This window comes from Rhododendron vialii, chromosome 5a, assembly GCF_030253575.1.
Source record: "Rhododendron vialii isolate Sample 1 chromosome 5a, ASM3025357v1".
NCBI lineage: Eukaryota > Viridiplantae > Streptophyta > Magnoliopsida > Ericales > Ericaceae > Rhododendron > Rhododendron vialii.
In genome coordinates this window covers 4060703-4076371 of record NC_080561.1, presented here as the reverse complement: position 1 = coordinate 4076371, position 15669 = coordinate 4060703, and the positions used below count along the sequence as shown (strand labels likewise).

Genomic DNA, 15669 nt, shown 5'->3' with positions numbered 1-15669 from the left:
TGATACCACTTGTCGGATCAAGCGCTTACCATCAGATAGTGGTAAAGGCGCAACTCTATTTCTTTATACCAAAGCATAGTAGGCCCCAAGCGCAACGGTTCAACCAGCGTGGAAAGGATGCTGGCCTACGACCAACAATCGCCAACACCTGTCCGCAAGCAGCATGCCATCCACTCCGGGCCCAACACGTAGTATTTTTTAAATTTTGTTTGCATTTCCTAGTCCTGTTTTGATTTTTATTCAACATTTCCCAAGTTCCCAACCCTTGTCTTCCCTTTTTACCAAACACAGCATAGGTAGGTTTCCAAAATACACTGGGATATTTGAGTAATTTCAGCAGAATTTCCCCATTCCTTTTCTTCCCGCCAAAACGTGAATTTCGCGAGAATTCCTTCACACACTTCCGTCTCCACTCTCTCTCTCTCTCTCTCTCTCTCTCTCTCTCTCACACACACACACACACACACACACACATCAGTCCCTCGCTTTCACCTGCAACCGAACAACAGCGGATCGTCGCGATGGTAATTCAACTCATCCGAGCCCTAAATTCCGTGTATATATGTATATATATGTCAGCTTATACCACAATTGAATTGCGATCACGTCGATGTATATCTGAAATCTGTATGGATTACTACGTTCACGGGCCGTTTCTAAGTAGATCCACTACAAGTTATTTTTTCTTTATTTCAGAGCTCGTTGTTAGCAATTAATACATTCAAGTGACGATCCGTGTGTGCGCGTGAGCGCGATAGTATTTTGGTTTATATGAGGATATTTGATTGTGATTCATTTCCGCTGATGATTTCAAATTTTCAATGAGTGTATGTTTGTGCATGTACTTGTATGGTTTCATTGGAATTGAATTCTAAGGCTTTTGAGAAATCGGTCAAACCAACAAATACACAATGTATGCGAAGAACAATCAGGGGGAAAAAAAAGGGAATGCAGGCCACAAAAATATTTATACGGTTTCCCAACTATGCAAGTTGAGTACATTCACGAAATTTACCCCAAAAAAAGTACATTCACGATTTACACTAGTTTCCATTATATAATGAATGGATAATGGAGTACAAGTTACATCAGTTGCGTCTAGCTAGTATTTATAACCTAGGATTTACATGATGAATTCCTGTAGCATGCCTATGTAGGTCGAACCCGAATAGTCAGCGAAGCACAAATTAGACCAAATCAAGCTTCACAAACCCATAAACTGTTTTTGTGACTGGAAATTTAGAGCTTAGAACTGGAGTTACGGAGAAAATTCCAGTAGATATTGCTCTTCTGGAGGTCCGAAATCTGCAAGTTTTTATTTTTATATTTTGGCCTTAGGGAATATCCGTATATAGTTAAGTTGATAGAGCCCATCACTTCGTTCTAGTTTTGTCCTTAAAGATGGAATGGGTATGACCGTATGGGAAAGGGACATCTACTTTAAGGGGCGCTTGTGTTTTGGTAGCACTGTGAATTTCATGAGTGAATTTCGCAAATCTTGTAATTGGAGATAAAAGTTAACTTTCTAAATCGTGGTGGCTATTCACAGTCATTGAAAATGACCTCTAAAACGGGTTTGGGAAAGGGACATCCACCTCAAGGGGCAATCCTGTCTTACTAGCACTTCAAATTTCATTTGAACTGGCAAATCTTGTCATTCACAAGTACAAGTTGCTATATTGTCGTGGCTATTTATGGTCATTGAAAACGAGCTCTAACTGCTCGGAAAAAAGGAGTGTGCTGGAGTTAAGAGGTGCAACTGAACATTGGACAATTTGTATGATTGCTTTACCACTTGGAGACTTGTTTTTATAGCTTTTGTGAGTTTTTCTATTGCCTCTTCTTATCATGACTATGGGATTTTGCTACATTTTGTAAAAAGACACATGCAGAACAATCTAACTTCTACTTCTGCATTGGTGTCAACAGTCTAAGAAAAGAGGTCTTTCATTGGAAGAGAAGCGTGAGAAGATGCTTCAAATCTTTTATGACTCGCAGGACTTCTTCCTTGTGAGTATTGTTCCTCTGCATATTGATCCAATTGGAGCAAGTCCTCTTGTTTTCCACCATATTATTATTATGAAACAGTCTCATTCGAATGCTTGTACTCGTCAAACACCTTTTGTGCCGCACACAACTGACACAAGTGAAAGGTTAATATGTCTAAGTTGCTTTTAGAGTTCATTTGTGACTTTTATGTGCAACTGCAGATTATTTCATCTTTTGGATACCTAACAAAAAGAAATCTAAAAAATTTTGGGTGACAAGGTTTGAGACCTTTATCCAAGCTGTTATATGTTTAATGGTTTAAGATGCATCTACACTCACATGTTGAAGAGACTAAACATGTTATTAGGTCAAGTGTGCTGGGCGATATGTTTGTTCAAAGTTCAAACTATTAGACTATCAGGTCAAGTGAGCTGGGACAGATTTATTTTCCTCCTCATTTGCATTATTGGTAGCGTAGTGGACATGGAATTTGCACTAAACTGAGTTAGTGGCTTGTTTGATATTTGTTCCTTTTTTTTTTTTTTTTTTGAAATCGTGGAAATTTAGAAGACTTGTACTACCTGAATGGAAAGCTAAAAAATGGTTATCCCCACAGGGTAGTCCCTATTAGCCTGGTCTTGAAAGGATGGGCTAGGTTATACTTTTAAACCAAGTTGCTCCTTTGAGATGCAAACCTTCTTTCCTACACTTGGAAGCACTATTGCCCAAAGCAATTGTGGTTCAGTTACTAGACCAAGCTAAGCCCTGGTGTGTAATGTTTTCCATGATGATTCCAGTGCATTTACCAACAAGATTCCTACACTTGGAAGCACTATTGCCCAAAGCAATTGCGGATCAGTTACTGGGCAAAGCTAAGCCCTGGTGTGTAATGTTGCCATGATGATTCCAGTGCATTTACCACCAAGAAGCAAGGAAATTTATTTCCAATAGTATATATGCTTGCAGGGCTATGTTTGTTGCAATTGACCACCTTCAATTGTTTTCTGTATCCTTCTTTGGCACCTTAAGTGCTCCCAAAGTCCTGTTCCAAGTACAAAATAAGGTGATGCATGTAATTTTTTGATTATTATCAAGAACCCCATTACATATTTATGTTCCTTTTTCTGAATTACAGCTGAAGGAACTTGAGAAGCTGGGCCCCAAGAAAGGTGTAATCAGCCAGTCTGTAAAGGATGTCATCCAATCTCTTGTAGATGATGACCTTGTCTTGAAGGACAAGATAGGAACCTCAGTGAGTAATTTGTCTTAAAACTGAGAACTAATTTCCATTTTAAAGCTCTCCTCCTGACCGTGATATATTTGGCTTCTGTATGTGTCTGTTGTGAGCTGTGCTGGGTGGAACAACTTTTATTGCTTCATCGAAGTTTCTCTGTACCATTCTGTAGTACCTTACGTGCATATATTATATTAACTTTCTTTGATTGCAAATTTCAGGTATACTTTTGGAGCCTTCCGAGCTGTGCTGGAAATCAGGTAAAGTTGATTTTTTACAACAACGTTCTATCATCTAAACAGTCTCCCTATACCTTTGCTCATATGTTTCCTGTAACAGCTGAGGAGTGTGCATCGAAAACTTGAAGATGATCTTCAAAGCAGTAAGAAAAGGCTTGCAGAACTTGTTGAGCAATGTGAAGCCTTAAAGAAGGGAAGAGAGGAATCTGTAATTATGCGAAGTGCCTTATGTCTCTGTGTTCATTGTATAATTTTTTTTAATTGCTTTGCCCTTTCATAGCCACTAAGTTCCTTGCTATTATTACTAGGATGAACGAGAGGAGGCCCTAGTTGAGCTGAAAGCTATTGAACAGAAGTATAATGAGTTAAAGGTTGGAGCAAATCGTTTCCTTTGTTACTTAAGCAATACATCATATTCTGTTTCATGTTTGTGACTGTATTCCATTCTCTCTCAGGATGAAATGGGACAGTATGCTGACAATGATCCAGCTGCCTTTGAAGAAATGAGTTGAGCAATGCCTGCACTTCTTTTTGATGCTTTAACTACTTCTTATGTAGAATTGACTGTAGTGGTTCTTTAATTCTGTGAGCATGTGGAGATACTGATCTTGTAACTGTGATTTTGACAGAGAAATCTATTGAAGTTGCACATGCAGCTGCTAACAGATGGACAGGTAAACCTCCAACAACACGTGGATTCTCCTTTTTTGTGGGTTGAAATGAATAATTCACTGATTGAGATTTTATTACCTTCCTTGCTCTTGTATGCAAAAACTCAGACAACATATTCACACTGCGACAATGGTGTGGAAACAATTTCCCTCAGGCCAAAGAACAGCTTGAACACTTGTACAATGAGGTATATTCCTGCTTTATTTACCTTTAAAATGAGTATCCTTACAACCGATGGGCTTTTAAATCCATGAGTATTCTTCTTGGTCACTCAAAAATGATGGATGGAGCTTACAGCTTCAATACCAACCGGGATACTCCTTGGGTTATGCTATTTATTGGTATCTAAAATTTCTCTAAACATAAGCCTTATGTATGATTATCTCCTTGTGTGTCATAATTCATCACTAGTGTTCTATGCCAAATATATAAACAGGGAAAGAAACCATGAGTTGGTCCTCGAATCTTATTCAAATTACCTATCAAACATGTCAACGAAATCTCTTTCATGGTAGTTTGAGTTACTATGCCATTCCTTACGATAAAGAGCATGCTTCTGTTTCATGGACTACTCATTTTGACACTAATATTTTTTTTCGAATTAAATCTTGCTATTAAATACCGTTATTTCAATATCTTACCACAGGTGGGAATAACAGATGATTTCGATTACTTGGAGTTGGCACCTATAGTCCCTCAGAGGCCAGTTGGTGATCACATGCTGGAAGGCAATCCTTAGGTATGATAGTTTGCCTCCATATTTCTTGATCTTCAAGCGCATTTACTAAGAAGTGTTTACTCTTGCCACCAAGTAACTGTACTGTTTCTTTCAACCAAAGCAAAGCATAATGCCAGAAAACGGGGGCATGCCCCTGTACATACACAACCTCAGCCAATTCCTGAATAGAGAAACAAATAAAGATCCAACAAAAACTCATCGAAAAACAACAATGCAACAACAAAAGTCCTACTCATCTACATCCAATTCGGCTTCACCTTAAAATGGCAGAAGGTATGCTCCAGACTAAGCATAACTGTGAATTAGCTTGAGTATACTCCATTCTCCACGAGCTCATCCTATTTCTTAAAGTAACATCCACTTCAATCATCTGAGCAAATGTACTGGAATCACTTGCCTTATCTCTGAAATTGGGTATTCGTTTCCCTCCAAACACAGTTCTACAACTTAAGTACTGATTGGACAAATTTGCATCTGAAGTTGTAACAAGTGGATGTTTAACTAATGTTCCGCTAACATGCTGGCAATCATGTACTCACTGACTTAGAACTGGATAAAATAGAGAACTACAGCATTAGTTTGTATTTAAAATACATGGTGCACCGTCCACATGGCTGAGTGGGTTATAGGATTCTGAAATTTCTTAACAGAAAATTATTTAGTGTCTCGGCGTATAACCTATACCTTCGGGTGACTACAGTTTTGTTGGCCAAGGGCCCCCATATTGTGCCAATGGCCCAATGCACTACGAATGTAGGGCAACTCGGTGAGTCCAATTAAAATTTTTTCAAAATTCAAGTTTGTATAAATTGCACACTACTGTGAGTCAAAAATCAAGTTTTTTTATCTGAAAAATCAAGTTTTTTTATCTGAAAAATCAAGTTAATCGGACATTAATATCTACATGATTCAAATAGATTTGTCTTGTAATACTATTTTGAAATTATAATGACCACTCATTTTTGTATACCTAATATTGTCTGAATAAGATAATATTTATATACCTAGTATTGTCTGAATAAGATATTATTTTTATACCTAATATTGTTTGAATAAGAAACTAATGATTTTTGATCAATTTAAGTTGTTTTACGGGAAGATCTACATAGTATATTCTAGGAAGGAAAGCTTCAACCTTATCGACGTTTTTAGAACCTGTTATCCTCTGTTAGGCTCGTCGTTAACGAAAGCATATCGTTCCTTCAACCACTTTGATACTTTGTTTATCGCTTTTTTAGGTTCTACAAATTGAATGGTTGATGAAATTTCAATTGAACACAACGAGACGCCCTAAAATCCGATAGTGCATCCTCTTGTCCAGTTTTGTGTGGAGCCTAGCCAATTGAACAGAACCCACAAAAATATTGGGTCACTTTTACATGTCAGCCGAATCACCGAAGTAATATCTTTTGAGTAACGGCACAATTCCTATCTTTTCGAAATTCAAATAGAATATTCGACCATCATTTATTGCACATGTGGGAAAGTTGCAAAAATAGTCATCCATTGCAATAGTGGAGGGGTCCAATGAACACACAGCTCCATACTTCCTGTACTGAGAACGTGCAGCCATTTCCGTCCGTACACGTGGCAATCATCAACGGTCCAAGATGAGTCATATAATGTGGACAACCGTTGTGAAAGCCAGAGTGACCGTTAGATACTTCTGTTTGTTTGAGATTCCTCCCAAATGCGAACCAAACAAAGGTGGTTCCCCACCTCCTTTATATACACCTCTAGAGTCTGAGATACCCAACATAAGCCTAGGCATCTCAAGATAGAAATTTGAAGGAAAACAAGGTAGGAAAGAGGGTTTGTCTTGAGAGAGAGAGAGAGAGAGAGAGAGAGAGAGAGAGAGAGAATTTGGGTCTTAAAGATTTGCAAATGGAGATTTGCAGAGTAAATTCTTTGGTTGTGATGGCCATTATGGCTCTTGTATTAGCTCTGGTTATTCCTTCTATCAATGCTCATGCCCCTGTTCCTGCACCTGCGCCTGCACCCACAAGCGATGGTTTGCTCTCTCTCTCTCTCTCTCTCTCTCTCTCTCTCTCTCTCTAAACTTTACGTAGTAAAATTTTGGTCAGGGTATCTGAGATCCAGTTCCAGTGTGCCATTTCTTTCTTTTGGGACGAGTTATTTTTGCTGTTTTTTTAGTTTATTTCATCAGATCCAAAACTCTCTCTCTCTCTCTCTCTCTCTCTCTCTCTCTCTCTCTCTCTCTCTTCTGTGTTAAAAAGTACAAATTTTGATCAGGGTTTGGAGATACATTTCTAGGGTGCCATTTTCTTTTCTTTCTAGTGAGGAGATAACTTTTTGGTTGTAAAGTGGTGGTGATTTGTGTGATGTATTTTGACGAATTGGTCCTTGTTTTTGCAGGGATAGGGCTAGATCAAGGAATAGCATACATGCTAATGGTGGTTGCTCTGGTGCTTACCTATATCATCCACTGATCATTTCTGTAAAAGAAGCAGAGAGACATTTGATTAATCAATGTCCAAGCGCATGTTGGATATTTTGTTTCTTTTACTACATGTGATCCAAGCCCCATTCTTTAGCAGTGTTTTAAGAATTCTTTTATTAAGTTGATGCCCATTTTAATAGTGCAAGGCTGAAAGCTATATTCTTCATCCTCTGTTCTTTTGCTCATGATTGTCAATGCTGGAATTTGTATGTAACCATATATTTTGCATGATTTCAGGCCATTGGATCATATGCGAATCCGGCCGATGAGATCCAATGGCCGCATTGTAATATGGATGTATGCAAATTCCTCTTCTTTTACTTCTGTATTCATATCCTACTGTGAAATACTACAAGTAGCATTGTCAAGTTGCTTTCACTAGGTTTAAAGTTTGGATAAAAATTGAACTCACAATTTTACACATATTTACACATATACATTGGTGGTGCTCCGTCATGTCATTGTGGAGTAGAGAGAGCGATGCACCCGCCGTATTAGAGTCCCAAAGATCACCATCCAAATATTTTGAGAGTGCAATTGCATGTAAGTTGGGGGAAAGCATAGTTTTGAAATTCGTCTATTTAGCAATCAGTACTATGTGCATTGTACAAGAGCCTGAATAGAAATTAAAAACACAAAATACGAAAAACAAGAAACTTCCTAGAAAGAGGCAACGCCAGTCGTAGCATGACTCAAAATATTTTGATGCGTGTGGTGGACCCTACAAAACATTCTCGAGAGTGCAATTGCATGTAAGTTGGGGGAAAGCAGAGTTTTGAAATTCGTCTATTTAGCAACTAGTACTATGTGCATTGTACAAGAGCCTGAATAGAAACTAAAAATACAAAAAACAAGAAACTTCCTAGAAAGAGGCAGCGCCCGTCGTAGCATGACTCAAATCACCTTATACATCTTTCCCAGGAATTCAAAAAATATTCAATTATTGGAGCAATATGGATTTCACTAGTCCAAAACTCCCCAGCTAGATTAGCAGATGCGTCAGTGTCGTATTTTCTAGAATCTATCTTTGTCAAAAAAAAATCTAGAATCTATCAGAATATCTGAACCAGTAGACCAAATCAATCCCTCATCTGCAATTTCGAACCAGCTTGCTAAGTCTCAATATGGTGAAACTACAATAAGCTCTTTTAAAAGTCTCCCTAAAACCAGAAGCTGCAACCAGTGAAGAATCACAATTCCAATCAGGATCCAAAATTTCTAAGAATTTATTGAGATTACAATGTAACAACCAGGACACAAAACCTTCTTGGGAAACATGATTATTTGTATCTGACCCCTCTCAGAGTCTCAAAACCACTAGCAGGATGCTGAAAGAGTGGAAATAAGAATGCCAACCTCTGATCTAAAGTCATGCAACAGATCGCGGGTAAAATGCAGATAGTCATACAACTTCTTATATACAATCTTTTAATCTGTTTATTGTTAAAATGCAAATAGATATCTGCACGCATTAAAGGTCACTGCAGTAATTTGCAATTTCCATCGCGATAGCTCACTTGCTACATGATCTCTTTTCTTTTCACTAAAAAACCTGCAACCGATTTCGATACAATAACAAACTCACTTTATTTCAATACAACATTTTTTTTTGGTCAAACGGGAATTTAATACAACATTAACAACTGGAGAGAAGTTCTTTGAGCCCAATGCATTTGAAGTTAATGGCCTCGAATATACACAACACAATCGGAGTCCATGTCTTTCGCCGGAGAGATTCCAAAATGAATCAGTCAAGTGAATGCCATTGGCTTATAAAGCTTGGATGCCAACATTTGGTACCATGATCAATCAAATTACATGATCAATCAAATTACAGGTAAAGAGGAACAACAAACAACCTGCTCAAAGTGCCATTTCTGCCTGTAATGCTGCAAGCTCATCCTCCTCGGCTGTACGCTGCTTTTGAGGAGCAGCACGAGCTGGTAGCCTTCCACCTGGCACTTGCACTGGTGCTGCAGGGGCGGTTGTGGCGGGTTGAAGAAGTTGTTCCTCCAACTCAGCACTTTCCAATTCTTCAAGCTCTGCTTCCAACTCATCCTACATTGGCCAAGGTGTTTAGTTAATTTGAATAACTACTCAGTTTTTGTTAATAAAACACGGAGAACCAAAATATAAATTAAATTCCATGCTTACAAGTAGAGCTTCGAAGGAACCAAATGATACAAATAGAAAGATACCTCGTCAAAATCGGCTGCTGAGCCAATTGGTGTAGCCAATGCTTCTTGGATCTGTTTCATGTTCTCAGTCTGCTCATTTATTTCATCCATTGTCTTGTCCACATCATCAATGTTGCTGTATAGTAAGAGACAAATTCAAACTATAAATGTAAACTCTACAGGAGAAGCATTTTCAATGGTTACACGTTTAGATGTTAGGATAAAATGCAGCAAGATAAATCAAGAGGATGTTGCGATCGAGATACAAGGCCGGATTTACTATTTTTATTGAAACTCCCTATCCTCAATAGCAAGGAGATCACAATAAGACTAAACCAAATAGGGATTGCAACGATTGGGGTGGGGAACGGGCATGAAAGGGTACGACCGCCCAAAGGCACAAGGAACCCTTGTTCCTCTATCACTATAATTTTATCGAGCCAATACATGTTGGATTTACGTGCAAATTTTAATGGCCAAGAATCCGTCCGAGTGTCATACGAGTAACACTTACTCCTTAAAGTTCTAATATATATAGGACATGTTGCCTTTCGAAAAGGAAACAGTAACTTGGTTAACATGACTTAAACTAGTGAGCAGGTCCTGCTTTCATACTTATCAACCAAAAAAAGGGGGATCACTTTGCCAACTACAACTCAAGCATCTCTATTTTTTTTGAACGGCAAAAAAAGAAAAGAAAAGAAGAGATGCTTGAGTTGTAGATGGCAAAGGGTCAGTCAAGCCTGCTTAAACTGGTCTGGCCACGAAAGCTAATCACTATGGAATAACTAGTAGTTCCCTTTGAGACAGGATTCCACAAGTCTACCCTTTCTCATGAGAACCTTCCATGCGGTATATACGCTTGCAGCTTTCTCTAACTTCCACTCTTCGTCGAGCATTCCATCAAAGATAGGACAGTGTTTCACGTAGCTTACTTTACTATTTCAAGGAAAGAGTAACAACAGCCAGAGCGAAAGACTCTTAAAACTTTAATTATCCAGCACCCCTTACAATGGTTGAAGTGCTCTAACCATAACAATCAGGTTGCCTTAAATACTCTTGTAAAACGAAAGCTACCAGAGTGGGCAGGCTGGGGTTCCCTTATACCAAGTACCAATCCTACCCAAAGCCATGTGGGAGAATGTGTTCTTGGTCTGATTGCCCCCAGGCCGACCACTGGCTAGGGCACTAACCAAATGATTAGAGGGGAGTTAGTAAGTTGAGAACCCAAAAATTGAAGTCAAATTGCTCCATGACCCCAAAAAGCAGTTCAGAACTTAAACGATATGCTAAATAAAGCCCAAGAACTAAAAACTTACGTCGCTTTTTGCATGGCCTTCATTGCAGCTGCTCCAGTTCTCAGAGCATCCACAGTCTCTGTTGTAGCTTTTGCACCTTCTAACATTATCATCTGCACAATCCACCCATAATGTATGATTTAGCAAATCATCATTTGAATGGAATTCTAACAATTCTCAAACACTGTGCACCACAAGGGCTATATAACCTAAGCTCACCTGGTCGTGGATACGTAATTGGAAATTTCCTAGCTGCTCAATTTGTTGTTCGTAAAGCCTCTTCCTCTTCAAACATTGTATGGCCGCTGCATTATGGAAATGAGGTTTCAGGTTCAAACCAAAAAGTAGTCCATGCTTCTTCCTAAAGGTATGGAACTTATACTGAGCAACCAAAGATCTAAGAAGACCAACATGGAAAAAGTGGAACACTTAACAACAGTCTAAAGTACAACAAAATCAAGTACTAGAAGTTCATCTGCAAATTAGATTCCCCTATGTTAGCAAATTGAAATAGTTATATCAAACAAATCAGTGAGCATGAGCAACAGAATATAATCTTAAAAGCAAAAGTTGAACTTTAAGTCCATAAAGAAAGATGGCGGAACTTCGAAAGCAAAGCTCGAGGCCAAGGGAAACACAAGGGCAAGACCCCCAGGAATTTAGCTTTCAAATACAAGGAAAAAAAGAAAGAGAAGTTCTCGATTGATGTTCTTCCATTGTTACTCTTCACTGTCAAACAGTAGGTCACAAGTAATTCGTTACATCGATGTAGGCCAAATACATGGAATACAAAATACTGAGAAGTTGAACTGCTTTTCGAAAAAACAGAATGATGAAAAACCAAAGCTACTATATTTGCATATGGTATCTAAGAATACTTGGTGTTGATTACTTGAGTATACTGAGATAATGGTCCTCTCAAAAGAAAATGCAAGATATTCAAAACCGTACCCCTCTTGTTCTTTGCTCTGGTAAATTCCTTGGCCTTTTCAACTTCTCCAGCAGCCTTCTTCAGGAGCACTTTCTCCTTTTTCTCAAGCATTTCAAGTGTCTATACCACAATAAAAACTAAAGAAGTTAAGGGCATTGAGCCAATACGAGCACTGCAATAAAAGTAACACAGCGCAGACTTCAGAGTGTCATGTTTACAGGTATAAATAGCAAAAAAAAATTAGAACAACCCCCCAAACAAACACCACACACACAGAACCTCTTCGATTAGCAGAAGAAGGGTACATTACATAGAAGTAACGTTTGATACAGTACCCATACAGACAGCCAAACATCTATTTTCTTCCTCCAGAGCGGTACGAAATTAATCACAATTAAGATGATCACCTTGCGAGTATTTGACATAAAATCCAACAAAAAAAGTGAAGAGATGATAGTTGTGGAGGGTAAAGCAACCTCGAGCCCACAATAGTTAACATTGTGCTATTTAGTGCCATGTAGCATGGAAAGGGAAGTAGATGCACTAGAGGTGGTCACACTCCTATATGATAACTTATAAGTCACTATAAACGTGAGTTATCCACCCATTGTGGAACTATTCCCTAGAATCCCTACCATATCCTCAGAAGGATCTCGAATCATTTACCAAACGATAGACACCTACCTCTTTAAATTCCACATCCCCTACGTTTGGGTAAGCAATTAGACATTATACTACCTCTATATACATATTGTCTAGAGAATGGTGGCTGATTTGAAGGTCTGATTGCCCCAGGCCAACCACTGGCTAGGGCACTAATGGTGCTTTCCTTAATGGATACGTGGTGGTAAAGGTCAAACTAAGATTGTGATCTAAACTGAAATTTGATACCAAACCCACACAAAGAATTAAGGAGAAATGCAACAGATGGTATTATGCTGCTAAATGCAATTTGAAGAGGGTATAAAGCATAAAACAATGGGCCAAACCCATCAAAAACCATGTCATCTAGAGGATGGTGGCTGATTTGGACATCTGATTGCCCCCAGGCCGACCACTGCCCGGGCACTAAGTGTGCTTTCCTTAATGGATAAATTGGTGGTAAAGGTCAAACTAAGATTGTGATCAGAACTGAAATTTGATGCCAAACCCACAAGAAGAATTAAGGAGAAATGCAACAGAGGGTATTATGCAGCTAAATGCAATTTGAAGAGAGTATAAACCATTGCGACCCGAACCCATCAAAAATCATATAAAGAATAACCTCTCAAACTAACAATTCGTATTCCATTCTAAAACTAGGAATCGTTTGACACATTAAACCAAAAAACAATAATACGGAAAAATCAATCATACGATTGTAATCCATTAGCACTAATCGTAAGCTCCAACCAGATACATACATCCAATCAGATCACCAAGAAAACAAACGCATCAAAATGATGGAACACCACATAAAATCGATCATAAGCTCATACAGTATCAAATAAAAACCATTTCGAGAGCTTTCATCGGTGTCCGTAGAATTCTTGATCAAATAAGAAAAGAAAAGTACAATATTTTTTTTCTTTCCAATTTATGGGTTTTAAGGGTTAGGCAAATCATACCTCATTTAACTTGTCTAACGTGGTAAGAGCATTGGTCTCTTGCTTGGGCTTGCCGAAAATCCGACTAAACATGTTGTCGATTCGAATCGCAAAACCAAGCTCTAGCGATCTTCTGAACAAAAAGATCAATCAATAGCAACCTAAATTCATAAAAAAAGATCCCATTTTTTTTCAGTTTCCAACAAATACAACAGGTTATGGACGTACCCGTGTAATTGAAGATAGGGCTTCCAAGTTGAAGATATGGAAGACCAAGTAAAATCGGAATTGGGTTTTCCCTGTTGACGAGTTTGAGGAAACAATCAAGAAAAAGCAGTGTGTGTGTGTGTGTGTGTGTGAGAGAGAGAGAGAGAGAGAGTGGTTTTTTTCTTAGGCGTGTTGATGAGGGAGAGGGGTCGGGTGGACGTTGGCCTTTTCTTTTGCCGAATGGATACGTTCTAATGGACATCGTGTGTGAGTTGCGTAGCATTGTACTGCTGCGCTCCTTCGAATCGTCAGATTATGCATTTGAGTATCTGACATAATTTAACGATTCGGATCTCATCTTAACAATCAACGATCGAGATTAGTTCATTGTCGAGATGAGATTCAAGTCATCGAATGCACAATCCGACGACTTAGAGGTGCGCAATACGGTACTATGCATACTACCCTCCCCAATTCCGTTCTACTATGTAATTAATAATTATACTCCTTTTTTTGGGTTCACAAAATTTCACTTTAAACAAATTAATTCAACTTGCCTGCAGTCCCAAATCGCGCAATCTCAACTTGTCTAAGGTCATATACTGTACGATATTTTCTGCAAACCTAGAACAGTACTGGTTGAGATCAACGGCGGAAATTGAATGCATCAACTTTTTTGCAATTGGACTATTAAGAAGCTGAATCGTTTGCAATTGGGCTGATTTGGATTTAAAAGTAGAATACTTATTTTTTTGTCTTTATTTATATTTTTTTCGCATTTGTTAGTTTTGCGTCAAATTTTTGTGACTTATTGATTCGTCTCGTCAAGAGGAATCGAAAAAGTAAAAAAAAAATGATTGAAATTCATAATTTTTTGAATAAAGGCAAAAATAAGTCAATAAGACAGTTTTTTTTTTACTTATTCTTGTCTTTAGAAAAAAATTCTGCGTTTCGATCAAATTTTTTTACTTTTCTGATTCCTCTCTACGAGACAAATCAAAAATCACAAAAATTTAACGTAAAACAAATAAATACAAAAAAAAAATTGAATAAAAAAAAGAGAGAGAAGTCACCAGACTTATTAATCCAAACCAACCCTTAACATACTCCTAATCCTGACATTATACTAGTAGGAGTATGTTTTATTGCAATGGTTAGAGTCCGTAGCCCAAAATTATCAACAAGAAGGTGAGTTCGATGGAGGAACTTTAAGTGGGAGACATAAATAGAAATTGAACTATAAGAAGATATAAATGAGGGGGCGTTTCCATTAAAAATTTTGGACTACAAGTTATTGCATTTTGCTATGTTGTTCACACTAATCAACAACTTCTTAGACCCGGAGGTGCTGTAGTGCATCCCCTGCACTACACGTGTAGTGCAATCCATCCGGCCGTCCATCTCGACAATGAACGACTTGAATTTTCATCCGAACAATGGACGGTTAGCGAAAACACCGGCTGACTAGAAATTGTTGACAAGAGCAGCTGTGGTTGGACGGCTCGAGTTTCCCATATATATTGTTAAAATGGACTAAACGGTAAAGTCCAAATAACAAAAACAACCTGTCTATGTAAACTGGCTTTTTATGGGAAACTCATCTGGAGAGTAGTTAGAGAGAAAACCAGGAAGTAGGGATGAAAATTTTAACTGAAAAACCGACCAAACAGAATGAATTTTGCTTAATTCGGTCGGTTTTTGTTTTAAGTCGGTTCACTTTTGATTTTTTGAAAAAATTTTAAGTTGGTTCGGTTTTATAAAAATACCAACCCAACAAAACCGAACCGAACCGAAAATAATGGTTGAATGTGTGATTATGGGCTAAAGTTGTAACTTGGACTTATTTAATTGCATAATGGGTTTTGGACGGTCATGTGGACTGTGATGGAAAAAATCATGTGTTTGGGCTTTTTTATGTAACTCATTATTATTCTTGCTTATTGGGTTGAAAAAAACAGTGACTGGCCCATCATTTGGAAACCGACTAAAACTGATCAAACCGAACGAAACTAAACCGAATCGATCGGTTTTTTAACCAAATTGGTCGGTGTCGGTTTGGAAAAAAAAAAACCCGAATGATTTGGTTCGGTGCTAAAATTGGGAAAAAACCGACCAAACCAAACCGATTTCGCCCTA

The 15669-nt window shown here is 38.2% G+C and overlaps 2 protein-coding genes across 4 annotated transcripts; one reads left to right on the top strand and one right to left on the bottom strand.

The window, feature by feature from the left end:
* Nucleotides 1–350: 350 nt before the first annotated feature.
* LOC131325917 (meiotic nuclear division protein 1 homolog) lies at nucleotides 351–7393 on the top strand. Of its 2 annotated transcripts, none has more exons than XM_058358408.1 (11): nucleotides 351–524; nucleotides 1930–2010; nucleotides 3125–3241; nucleotides 3445–3483; nucleotides 3563–3670; nucleotides 3771–3833; nucleotides 3918–3969; nucleotides 4092–4136; nucleotides 4242–4321; nucleotides 4781–4873; nucleotides 7250–7393. In XM_058358408.1, exons 1-10 carry the CDS (start codon nucleotides 522–524, stop codon nucleotides 4871–4873), a joined length of 681 nt encoding a protein of 226 aa, XP_058214391.1. In that variant the 5' UTR covers nucleotides 351–521; the 3' UTR covers nucleotides 7250–7393. The 2 variants fall into 2 exon arrangements, with proteins under 2 accessions (XP_058214391.1, XP_058214392.1); XM_058358409.1 differs by lacking the exon at nucleotides 351–524 and adding an exon at nucleotides 1629–1820.
* A 1503-nt stretch (nucleotides 7394–8896) lies between these two features.
* On the bottom strand, nucleotides 8897–13781 carry LOC131325916 (vacuolar protein sorting-associated protein 32 homolog 2-like). 2 transcript variants are annotated; one of them, XM_058358405.1, is made up of 7 exons: nucleotides 13555–13781; nucleotides 13348–13459; nucleotides 11761–11860; nucleotides 11029–11114; nucleotides 10831–10922; nucleotides 9533–9647; nucleotides 8897–9392 (listed from the first exon to the last, which is right to left on the bottom strand). In XM_058358405.1, the coding sequence occupies exons 2-7, from the start codon at nucleotides 13417–13419 to the stop codon at nucleotides 9198–9200; spliced, it is 660 nt and encodes a 219-aa protein (XP_058214388.1). In that variant the 5' UTR covers nucleotides 13420–13459; nucleotides 13555–13781; the 3' UTR covers nucleotides 8897–9197. The 2 variants fall into 2 exon arrangements, with proteins under 2 accessions (XP_058214388.1, XP_058214390.1); XM_058358407.1 differs by having other exon boundaries at nucleotides 13348–13456.
* Between the last annotated feature and the right edge of the window lie 1888 nt (nucleotides 13782–15669).

Bases quoted from the DNA above. Each gene is read 5' to 3' on its own strand.
- LOC131325917 (XM_058358408.1), top strand. The intron at 3,484-3,562 runs GTAAAGTTGATT...TTCCTGTAACAG, and splicing joins CGAGCTGTGCTGGAAATCAG to CTGAGGAGTGTGCATCGAAA. The intron at 4,137-4,241 runs GTAAACCTCCAA...GCAAAAACTCAG, and splicing joins AGCTGCTAACAGATGGACAG to ACAACATATTCACACTGCGA.
- LOC131325916 (XM_058358405.1), bottom strand. From the start codon at position 13,419: ATGTTTAGTCGGATTTTCGGCAAGCCCAAGCAAGAGACCAATGCTCTT. The intron at 11,861-13,347 runs GTATGATTTGCC...ATTGTGGTATAG, and splicing joins CGTTAGACAAGTTAAATGAG to ACACTTGAAATGCTTGAGAA. The intron at 9,648-10,830 runs GTAAGTTTTTAG...CTTACTATACAG, and splicing joins AAGGCCATGCAAAAAGCGAC to CAACATTGATGATGTGGACA.